Source organism: Bufo bufo, chromosome 4 (genome assembly GCF_905171765.1).
Source record: "Bufo bufo chromosome 4, aBufBuf1.1, whole genome shotgun sequence".
Taxonomy (NCBI): Eukaryota; Metazoa; Chordata; class Amphibia; order Anura; family Bufonidae; genus Bufo; species Bufo bufo.
In genome coordinates this window covers 250,281,766-250,294,111 of record NC_053392.1, presented here as the reverse complement: position 1 = coordinate 250,294,111, position 12,346 = coordinate 250,281,766, and the positions used below count along the sequence as shown (strand labels likewise).

Here is a 12,346-nt window from a genome sequence, read left to right as displayed (position 1 = left end):
CTAGTTCAAAGGGTCCTCAGTGAGAGGCAGAGGTGGGGCTTTATAATAGTTTTCCATTTCCTCTTCAGCCTTGGCATAGGGGGTCTTTTTGGGTTCTATTGTACCTTCAGTGTCAGTGAAAGACTGTCCCAGCAAACTCACGAGCAGCGATCTGGCCTTTTTGGGAGGAGATGGTGGAGAATGGTTGTCTTCGATGGGTGAACTGTCCTCTTCTTCCAGAGTTTGTTTTCTTCTAGGCACTTGATGATCCTCTTGTGTCCTCTCACTCTCATCTGATGTAATCTGTGTTTGAACAAAAAAGAAACGGAAAAAAAACAATAAGTAAAAACACAAATGTCAATGCCTTTGATTCTGATGGGGTGATGAAAAAGCACAGGAAACGGACAGTACAGTTCCCGCACCGCATCAGATTCAGAAGCGTGGTAGTGCTTGTGCTACTGTCGTTTCAAGAAGAAACATGATGGAATTCTTCAAATTAATTTAATTACCTCCAAGGATGCAGCTTCCTCAGTGACTCCTTTAAATATCTCCAATCTTTCTTCATCTGTGAGGATGAAAGGCAGTCCCTTAAAGCGAGGATCCAGTGCAGAGGCTGTATGAAGGATCTTCTTCTCGGCCTCACTGCTGTACCTCTTCTGGAGATCTGTTCTAATAGAATTCTTGATCTCATGGATCATGGGTGTGTCTCCCATCGTGTCTGTCATGCTCTGGAGAAGTTGTGCATTTATAGGGGCAATGAGAGAAACTGTTGGATTGCGCTCTTCTGACATCAGCATGGTTGCATCTTTCATTGGCTTTAATGCACTCACGGCGTCCTCTGCATTTGACACATCTGTTTCGTTTAGAGTGCAGAGATCGGACTCTCCTCTTCTGACTTCTGGAGACAGCAAGGTGGCACAGACTGCAGGTTGTTGTTCCAAGAACCTCTCGACCATGTCGTATGCACTGTTCCATCTTGTTGCCACATCAGTTATCAGCTTATGATTCTTCAGGCCAAGACATTTCTGTTTCTCTTTTAGACAGTGGCTTGCTCTAGTGCTGCGGTGAAAGAATGTGGATATCCGACGTACTCTGCCAAGAAGCCTAGAGAGAGTGGCCACTTTCAACGCTCGCTGGGATGCAAGATTCAGTGTATGGGCGAAGCATTTCACATGGGGGAATTTTCCAACTTGAGCTGCAACTATCATGTTTGACGCGTTGTCGGTCACAAGCACTACAGATTTATCGGACAGCTGCCATTCTTCCACAACATGAGAAAGTAGCTCTGCCAGATGAGCACCCGTGTGAGACTCATAAATGGCTCTCGTTTGCAGTACATGCGACAAAATCTGCCAGTCCTTACTAACGTAATGTGCTGTTATTGTAACATAAGACTCTGTCGTGACTGAAGTCCAGGAATCACACGTTATTGCGACTCGACTTGCTTGGCTCATTGATGCAATTATCTTAGCTTTGGTTTCGTGGTAGAGTGCAGGTATGACGTTTTCTGTAAAGTGACTTCGTGACGGGATCTTGTAACGCGGCTCTATCGTCTTCAAAAGGTAGCGAAACCCACTGTTTTCCACAACAGAGTAAGGGCGCAGGTCCTTCGCTATGAAAGCTGCCACAGCTTTTGTTATTCTCTTTACCTTTTCAGAGTTGGGCGGCAAAGTTGACTGTAACATTGCATCAATTCTTGGCTGATCTGGGTTCATTTCCTTGGTGGTGGTGGTGGTGGTAGGTTTTAGCATTTCTGGGTGAAAACGGCTGACGTGGTTTCTCAGATTAGTAGTATTCCCTAGATATTTAATTTTTGTGTGACAGATTTTACACACAGCGTATGACTTGTCCAATTCGTGCTTCCTACTTTTTTCATAAAAGCCAAAATGTTCCCAGATGTTTGCTTTTAAAAAGCTAGGTGCATTTTTTATCTCTCGTTCCTTTTGTTCTACTTCTGCCATTTTTATTTACTAGCAAATGCAATGCATGCCAGGCATCTATGTGAATTTGTAAGTAGGGATGACACAAGTCTTGAATTTGAGTGACTAAGCCTAAAGCCTGCCACGAGATCAACAGAAAAAGTAACACTGCTGGCTGCTGGTGGTGGTCGGGTGGAGCGATTCTCCTCCTGCCTGTGGTGGACTGGACTGAGCCTGAGGAGTGAGGAAAAACGGACAGGTGGTGACTGAGGTGACACAATTTTTTTTTTTAGGTACGGTAATAAGTTAATAACAGGCAGTGACCAGCTGCAGTCTCTGTGAGTGGTGTATCTGTGTGATGGTCACCTACCTGTCACAACAAGGTGGCAGAGTCTGGCTGGCACGTGGCACCTGCGCAGGCACAGGGGCGTAGCTAGAAATGACTGGGCCCCATAGCAAAAAAAATTTATGGGCCCCCCGGTGGTGACCTCTATGAACCTTGTAAAGAAACCAAGACAATGGGGACACGGGACATAGCTTTCTGTAGCAGTTACATCTGACTCCGGTCCCCGAGGGGCCCAAAGGCACCAGCATTATAAATGGCACATGGTAGGCGGCGGTAAAGAGTTTACATTGGTGCTCGAGGCTGTGCTTAATGCTACTTTTCACACTTGCGTCAGAGGATTCCGGCAATCTGGACGCAAACGGATGCATTTGTCAGGCGGATCCGTCTGACAAATGCATTGAAATACCGGATCTGTCTCTCCGGTGTCATCTGGAAAAACGGATCCGGTGTTTATTTTTTTCACAGATTTAAAGGTCTGCGCAGATCGGAAGAACGGATCCGTCAATGCAGCAATTTTAATGCCGGATCTGGCACTAATACATTTCAATATAAGTTTAAAGCTGGATCCGGCAAGTGTTCAGGATTTTTGGCAGGAGAGAAAACTGTAGCATGCTGCGGTATTCTCTCCGGTCAAAAAACGTAAGAGGGACTGAACTGATGCCTCCTGAACGGATTGCTCTCCATTCAGAATGCATTAGGATAAAACTGGTCAGTTCTTTTCCGGTATTGAGCTCCTAGGACGGAACTCTATGCCGGAAAAGAAAAACGCAAGTGTGAAAGAATCTGAGAGACCATCAGTATGTTAGTCCTGGAGGTTTCAGGTTGATAGATCCTGTGTATGCTACATTGTATCCACAATAACCATCCTCTCAGTAGGGACTGATACACGTGTGAAGGGGCTCTGATGGTGCAGGATCGGTAACTGTCAGTAAATCTGACACCCCAGCAGTTTCAGATCCCTGCCCTTAGCTGAGAGTTGTCAGTGTGGATCACCTCCTGCTGGGAGCAATCTCCAATAGTGTGAGATAAATGTAGACATTCCCAGACTGGCCACTAGGGGCCGCTGTTTGACCGCCTTTCATAGACCCGGAACCTAAAGTTCCGTCCACTGTAGTAGACGGAGGGGAAGAATAAGAAGAGACACAACCGAAAAAAATATGAGGAGAAACATGGCGCGGGTGGCAAAGGTATGAGAAGCGGCAATATAAGCTGTGTAGGTGGCAGGCGGTAGGTGGGTGTATATGCTGTGTAGGTGGCAGGCGCTTTGGAGGTAGATATTACATACTCATAGGTGACAGAACTTACCTCGCCGCCAGCCACCGCAAGTCCGCACTGCCGCCTGCTTCTGAGTGTCTGACTGGGAGCCGGAGATGCGCGGAAACCACGCCTCCGGCTCCTCCTCACTCAGTCAGACCTGGCTCACTCAATGTTGTGTCCACCCCCTCTGACACGTCAGCGGGAGGCGGGAAAGAAGGCGCCCAAAAACTTTTTTCCGACTCGGCTGCACGGCGGACGCGACGCTGACGTCATCAACATGCATCGATTATTTAAAGCAACCGCATCGATGCAGAATCGCCGGGGGTCGAATCGCGATGCATCGATGCATCGATTATATTCGACAGCCCTACCCCACTACTACACTGCGATCCATAATCATGTGACATCTGTTGTGCCCAAGATTGCCGTGTAGCCCCAGCCTTGGCACACATCAACATTGCACCAAGTAGAAGTGTATTGTGCACAGCCATACATCAATATTGTAGGGTAGGGATCAGCAACCTTCTGCTCTCCAGATGCTGTGTAACTACAACTCCCAGCATGCACACAAATGAAACTAGGATTTTAGGAATTTGTTTCAGAACAGTTGAAGTGCCAACGGTTGCTGATCCCTGTTGTAGTCCATCGTTACTAATCGTTGGGTCTGAACTCCAGGTGCCCCACTAATCATCACAGTGAAAGAAGGTCCAAATTACTGCAAGTCATGCACCCTGCTTTTTTTATTTAACCCTTAGAGGACCTTGCGATTTTCCGTTTTCACTCCCCATGTTCCCAGAGTCATAACTTTTTTGTTTTTTCTTTTCCCGTTCCCATAGCCTTATTAGGGCTTATTATTTTGTGGGACAAGTTGTACTTTCTCATGGCACCATTTACGGTTGCATACAACACAGTGGGAATTAGGTGGAATCGGGTGGGGGGGAACACTTTAGCCAGTTTTGTTTTACAGCGTTCACTATGCACTATAATTGACCTGTTACCGTTATTCTCCAGGTCAGTACGATTACAACGATGCCACATTTGTATATTTTTCCTTAAGTTTTAATACTGATATTCTGACTCCCTATAACTTTTTTTTGTGGTTGTGAACGGAGCTGTGTGAGGGCTCTTTTTGTGGTACAATCTGTACTACTTTGTAGTGTGTGTGACTTTTTGATCACTTTTTATTTTTTTTTTAAGGGGGGCGATGAAGTGACAAAATGGCGAATTGCCCATTTTTTTCCCCTTCCCGTTATGCAATTTGTCGTATGGGATTATTTTAATAGTATGGGCGTTTTCGCATGCGGTGATGTCCATGATGTGTATCTTTTTATTGGTTATGTATTGTGATTTGGGGGAGGGGGGAAATATTATGGAAGCGCTTCATTAGTCCCGGAGGACCGGGAAGCGGTGAAGGCTGTGTACTCACCGCTTCCTGGTCGTCGGCTGTGAAGGCTGTGCACAGTGTGAGGGCGTGCTGTGACCTCATGCTGTGCACAGTTCACAGCAGACGGAGGAGGAGGACTGAGCGCAGGCGGTGAGGAGCGGCAGTGTCTGGAGTAGGAGAGGCAAGTGATTTTTATTTCATATGGGGCTGAAATGTCACTTCTGGGGGCTGGTGACAAAAAAATGGGGGTTGAAATATCACTCCTGGGGGCTGATTTTAGGCTGCTGGGGTCTGAAGAGAACCTGATAAGAGGCATTGGGCTCTTATCTGAGGTCTGATTGGGGGTCATTCACATTAGGGTCTGAGGTCTTATTGTGGTCTTATTAACATTGGTGGTCTGACCTGAGGTGTAATGAAAAATATGTTTTTTCTTATTATTCTCCTCTAAAACCTTAGTGCGTCTTATAGGGCGGAAAATACGTTTTTTGTTCTAAAAAAAAGTTACCCTGCATGACTCTAACTGGCAGTCATTAGCCATTATTGAACACTTCATTTACAATACAGTGCTGCCACCTGCTTGCCTGTATTGGTATATTTTAGTAATAGCTACCAAAGCCTGCTTGTGGCTTCTGGCTATTCTAATTAGGGATGAGCGAATCGACTTTGGATGAAACATCCAAAGTCGATTCACATAAAACTTTGTTCCGATACTGTATGGAGCAGGAGCTCTGTACAGTATTAGAATGTATTGGCTCCGATGAGCCAAAGTTATTGCTTTGCGAAGTCTCGTGAGACTTCGGGTAATAACTTCATAAATTTGTACTGAAAAAAAAACACTTCCCGAACTCTGGTTCGGTGTCAAGGTACCACTTAGAACCGAATCAGTGTTCGGTAAATGTTTTTTTACAGTACAAATTAACTTATGAAGTTATTACCCGAAGTCTCTACCACAGGTAAAGTGATAACGGAGTAGACCTAATGTAGTTGTTACCTATAGTCCTGTGTAACACCACAGATAATGGCTCAATAGAGATGGAAGTGCCCATTGCTGGAGCTTCTCTCCTCCAGGCCTGGCCCAGCAGTGATGGTTAGGACTTGTCTCACTGCTGCTCGGCCAGGCCCCCCTTCAAACAGTATAAACCCCAGGGAGCAGTGACTGGGAGTCACTGTATTGTGTGTGAGCCAGAGTGCAAGAAAGAAAGGGAAAAAACACCCACAAGGGGCCCACATGAACCTGGAGCTGGCCCTGTATGTGCACCCTGAAGTCTCATGCAAGATTTGGGCTAGGGAGCAGATCTGGGTAAATGGCAGCATCCTCATCGCACCAAGGGTCTAATTTGCATGTAAACACTGAATTCTCCACATCACAGCCACCAATCAAGATGTGCTCTGAATGAAATGCTGGTCCCATAGTGACCTATGGGTGCTTTTTTTCTAGTTCAGTATAGGAGAAATGTCTGCACTGTATTCACTATGATGCTGAGTGGGCACAGTAGTGAGGGGTGGAGGTGCTTTTGACTGGGGACAGCCTCAGTCTGCTCTTGATGACTGGCCATAGGCCCTAAAGTGCTAACAGCCTCTGGCTGTGTCTTGTTGGCATTGCTTCTGGCATCACACCCAAAACCATGGAGGAGGTGGAGCTGGATATTTGAGGAGATGAGGGAGTTGAGTAGCCACAGCAGTTGATATCTGTGCAGCGTATGGCAGTAGCAATTTCAGTATGTGTGTGTGTGTGTGTGTGTGTGTGTGTGTGTGTGTATATATATATATATATATATATATATATATATATATATATATATATATATTCTAAAATACAGTATTTAGTGGTATGAAAAAAATAAAATGTGTTAATTGTGGTAAACCTATTTTCAGAATTTTGTCTTTTCCTTTAACCCCTTCAGGACCCCACCTAATTTCACAAATCTGATGTTTCAATTTATGTGCTAATAACTGGGATGCTTTTACTTATCCAAGCCTTATCTGAGATTTTCTCATGACCTATCATACTTGATGGTCGTAAATTTGAGTCGTTATGTTTTACCTTTTATTTATAAAAAAAAAAAAGCAAAATTTACATTTTAAGAAATTTGCAGTTTTCGAAATTTGAATTTCTCTGCTTTTAAGACAGATAGTGATACATCACAAAACCAACATACCCCAGTTTGCATTGTTTTGTAAATGTCATTTTATTTTTTAGAGTTCAACATTTTTATTGAAAAATTTTTGTTTAAAGATCAGCAAGGCGTGACATCGCATAAACAGTTTGGGGTGGACGCAGCCACCAATAATGTGAATAGTTCCAGTAATAATAATCTTACATTTACTATTGAAGACATGGTTTAACAGTGACATAGGTACATCGTGGATTAGGATCATAACTACTAAAATTAGCAACATATTACCCACACAGTAAGCCGTATTTGCGTCAGATTTATTATCTTCTTAATCTTTATAATGCCTAGAATATTCACAGCTTTACCAGTTATGATCAGGGTGAATTATTTTCTGCTTTATTAGGTATTAAGGATCTTCAATTAAACGTAAAAACCATAAGTAACAAATTTTGAACACTGGTCTGTCTATTCAGGATGCTTAGCTATCAAGAGGGACCTATAGAATGGGGACTTAAAAAGGGTATATTTGACCACTACTTTTCATAGTTGGCCAGAGCTGTGAGGGCCATTTACTGGGAAAATTTCGGGTGAGCCATCCAGGGGTTCCATATACGTCTATATTTCACAGGGGAGAGCATAGAGGGCGGAATCATCCTTTCATAACGACATGTGTTATTCAGTTCAGCTACCACTTCTGAGAAATCCGGTGGAGTCACTTTTTTCCAGTGGCGGGTTATGACTAGTTTGGCGCTCAGTAAGACATGCCCCACCATGGGTCTATATAATGTATGTAAACGCTCTATGCCAAGAAATAAAAGAGCGAGTTCCGGAGAGGGATGGATGTCTTGGCCAGACAATTCCCGCAACAAAGTGAACACTTGCCCCCAGAAGCTAGTGACAACTGGGCATGCCCACAAAACATGGAGCAAGGATCCCATGTTCCCACATTCCCTCCAACAAAAGGGAGGTCATTTTATTTTTTAGGATGTTAGAAGGCTTAGAATTTTAGAAGCAATTTTTTTAAATTTTCAAAAATTTCGAAACACATTTTTAAGGATCATTTCACTTTTGAAGTCACTTTGTGGGGCTTACATAATAGAAACCACCCATAAATGGCCACATTTTAGAAACTACACCCCTCAAATTATGCAAAACTCATTTACAAACTTTGTTAACCCTTTAGGTGTTCCACAACAATTAAAGGAAAATGGAGCTTAAATTTCACTTTGGCATGTTTTTCATTTGAATCCATATTTCCCTCTAACACTTCAAGGTTTAACAGTAAAAAAATAACGTGATTCTGCAGTTTACAGAAACGTCCCATATGTGCTCGCAAACCGCTGTTAGGGCGCTCCTTTTCTGAGCCCTGCGGTGCGCCCAATGGTTTGTGGAGGCAGATTTTGCTGGAATGATGGAGGTTCCCCTAGACTGGAAACCCCCAAAAAGTTCCCCCATTTTGGAAACTACACCCTTCAATTCATTTATGGAGGGGTGTACTGAGTACTTTGAGCCCACATGTGCTTCACAGAATTTAGAAACACTTGACTGAAAATGAAAATTTTCATTTCTGCCAATAAAATGTTGCATAATCCCCACATTTTTTATTTTCACAATGTGTATTCTCCTGAATACATCAACACCCTACATGTGGTCATAAACTGCTGTATGTGCACACGGTAGAGTTCAGAAGGCAAGGAGCGCCATATGGCTTTGGAGGGCAGGTTTTGGTGGAATGGTATTCAGGCACCATATTGCAAGTGAAGAAACCCTAAGGTACCCCTACAGTGGAAATCCAAAAAAGTGACCCCTTTTGGGAAACTACACCCTTCAAGGTATTTGAGAGGTGTGAAAATGAGAAATTACATTGTTTCTAATAAAATGTTGCTTTAGCTCCACATTTTTCATTTTCACAAGGGGTAAAAGGAGAAAAAGGACCCTACAATTTTTTACTTTTTTTTTTTTCTGAATACAGTAAGATCCCCATGGAGTTGTAAACTGCAGTTGGGCACACTGCAAGGTTCAGAAGAGAGCACCATGTGCATGCATGTGAGGCCTAGTTTGGCAGCTGTAGAGGGTCAGAGGTTTGACCCCACAGGTGTTATGCAAAAATGAATTCACAGCAGATGCTGTAAAGTGAAAAGTGCACTTTACAGATTTGCTATTTCAGTGCCCTATCAGAGGCCGACACGATGACTTCATCGCGCCGCCTGAGCCGTACAGCGCGGGACACAGGCCGGAAGAGGCCTGCATCACATCGCTGACATGGAGGTAAGTATAAGTGTGTTTTTTTTTTTTTGTTTTTTTTTTATATATATGTACAATAGTTTCACTGGCACGTGATGAGGGAGTGCTCTTGTTACTGGCACATGATTGGGGGGCACTATAGGGGCATCTAAGGCCACAAAGGGGTATTTTATATGGGGCTCTGTACAGTAGCATTTTATACTGGGACACATTAAGGTGGGTACTATGGGGAAGGGGGGGAGAGGAGTACTATGGGGTCGTCTACGGGTGGCACTAGGAAGGGGTATTTTATACTTGCAAATTATGAGGGATAATGGGGCATTTTATACTGGTACATTATGGGGAGCACTATATAGGGGTATTTTATACTGGCACATTATGGGGACATTAGTTCAACTGGGGGCAATACAAGGGGGTATTTTTTGCACTGTCTATTATAAGGAGAATTATTACTACTGGGGCGGGAATTATGGTGGGCTTTATTACTCCCCCATGGTATGAGCCCCCTAGTAGCAACACCAGCCTCTCCCTGCTCTGCGACCCCACTGCCCCTTTTCCAAATCCTTATTATGAAATCTTTCTCATTACGATAAAGCACAACATCAGCTCCACCGAGCCCCCCAGGCAAAGTGTTGAAGTGGTGTCCGAGATCCCCAAGGGCCAAGCCAAGTAATTGTAAGTTTTCATGTGAAATATGTTTGTTATACAGATATAGCATATACTGTGCCACACAATATACAGTATACCTCTACACTGTGTAGTCTTGTGGCAGTGGACAGAAAATAATCTGGAAGTGCCCCTTCCGAGACCAGGCTCTGTATCCGCCACTGGGTGGGACATGTAGTAGGCTACAACTGAGGTGTATGCTCTCTTGGGAAACTAGCATGACCGTTTTGGCTATGAAGGTACCCTCTTTTTCCCATGACAAACTTGTCCTTATCACGGTTATGTCTGTGACTATTGCTCTAAACATTAGCCTTATGTCTGTGGTTGGCTTGTAGGGCATTTTTATCAGTTACTAGTTATTTAGGCTAGGGCTAAACGGCGACATGGTCGCCACAAAAAGGGTACAACTACACTGCAACATATGTTGCGCGTTTTTTGTAATGATAGTCAATAGTGTCACAATGCGACAGTCGCAGAAAAATCCAACTTAGATGGTTCCTGTGTAGCCCTAGCCTTACTGATTCCCCTCTTTGTGCCAATTAACCCTTTGGGGGGAAGGGTGTTCATTTTCTATTTGAGAGTTTTTTAAATGAATATCTTTAACATAGTACATAAGGCCGAAAAAAGACATTTTGGGCAGATAAGTGGCAGATGAGGTTTAACACTGACAAATGTAAGGTTATGCACATGGGAAGAAATAATGCAAGTCACCAGTACATACTAAATGGTAAAACACTCGGTAACACTGACATGGAAAAGGATCTAGGAATTTTAATAAACAGCAAACTAAGCTGCAATAAACAGTGTCAGGCAGCTGCTGCCAAGGCCAATAAGATAATGGGTTGCATCAAAAGGGGCATAGATGCCCGTGATGAGAACATATTCCTACTACTTTACAAATCATTAGTCAGACCACACATGGAGTACTGTGTACAGTTCTGGGCTCCAGTGAACAAGGCAGACATAGCAGAGCTGGAGAGGGTCCAGAGGAGGGCAACTAAAGTAATAACTGGAATGGGGCAACTACAGTACCCTGAAAGATTATCAAAATTAGGGTTATTCACGTTAGAAAAAAGACGACTGAGGGGAGATCTAATTACTATGTATAAATATATCAGGGGTCAGTACAGAGATCTCTCCCATCATCTATTTATCCCCAGGACTGTGACTGTGACGAGAGGACATCCTCTGCGTCTGGAGGAAAGAAGGTTTGTACACAAACATAGAAAAGGATTCTTTACGGTAAGAGCAGTGAGACTATGGAACTCTCTGCCTGAGGAGGTGGTGATGGTGAGTTCAATAAAAGAGTTCAAGAGGGGCCTGGATGTATTTCTGGAGTGTAATAATATTACAGGATATAGCTACTAGAGATGGGTCGTTGATCCAGGGAGTTATTCTGATTGGAGTCGGGAAGGAATTTTTTAATCCCCTAATGTGAGGAAAATTGGCTTCTACCTCGCAGGGTTTTTTTTGCCTTCCTCTGGATCAACTTGCAGGATGACAGACCGAACTGGATGGACAAATGTCTTTTTTCGGCCTTATGTACTATGTTACTATGTCCATCCAGTTCGGCCTGTCATCCTGCAAGTTGATCCAGAGGAAGGCAAAAAAAAAACCCTGTAAGGTAGAAGCCAATTTTCCCCACTTTAGGGGAATAAAAAATTCCTTCCCGACTCCAATCAGAATAACTCCCTGGATCAACGACCCCTCTCTAGTAGCTACAGCCTGTAATATTATTACACTCCAGAAATACATCCAGGCCCCTCTTGAATTCCTTACAGGGTACTGTAGTTGCCCCATTCCAGTTATTACTTTAGTTGCCCTCCTCTGGACCTTCTCCAGCTCTGCTTTGTCTGCCTTGTTCACTGGAGCCCAGAACTGTACACAGTACTCCATGTGTGGTCTGACTAGCGATTTGTAAAGTGGTAGGACTATGTTCTCATCACGGGCATCTATGCCCCTTTTGATGCAACCCATTATCTTATTGGCCTTGGCAGCAGCTGCCTGACACAGGTTTTTGCAGATCCTTTTCCATGTCAGTGTTACCGAGTGTTTTACCATTTAGTATGTACGGGTGACTTGCATTATTCCTTCCCATGTGCATAACTTTACATTTGTCAGTGTTAAACCTCATCTGCCACTTATCTGCCCAAGCCTCCAATCTATCTAGATCCCTCTCTAGTAGTATACTGTCCTCTTCAGTGTTAATTACTTTACACAGTTTAGTGTCATCTGCTAAAATTGATACTTTACTATGCAAGCCTTCTACAAGATCATTAATAAATATATTGAAGAGTATAGGGCCCAATACTGACCCCTGAGGTACCCCACTAGTGACAGTGACCCAATCTGAGTGTGTACCGTTAATACCCACCCTCTGTTTTCTATCATTGAGCCAGTTACTTACCCGCTTACAGACGTTTTCTCCCAGTCC

General features: G+C 43.8%; 1 protein-coding gene across 1 annotated transcript; it reads right to left on the bottom strand.

The window, feature by feature from the left end:
• Positions 1–1,977, bottom strand: LOC120999147 (E3 SUMO-protein ligase ZBED1-like). Its single transcript, XM_040430020.1, has 2 exons — positions 489–1,977; positions 1–282 (listed from the first exon to the last, which is right to left on the bottom strand). Exons 1-2 carry the CDS (start codon positions 1,938–1,940, stop codon positions 1–3), a joined length of 1,734 nt encoding a protein of 577 aa, XP_040285954.1. The 5' UTR covers positions 1,941–1,977.
• Positions 1,978–12,346: the final 10,369 nt, after the last annotated feature.

Coding starts and splice junctions, on each gene's coding strand:
- LOC120999147 (XM_040430020.1), bottom strand. CDS start 1,940: ATGGCAGAAGTAGAACAAAAGGAACGAGAGATAAAAAATGCACCTAGC. Junction 283..488: donor AGGAAGCTGCATCCTTGGAG/GTAATTAAATTA, acceptor GTTCAAACACAG/ATTACATCAGATGAGAGTGA.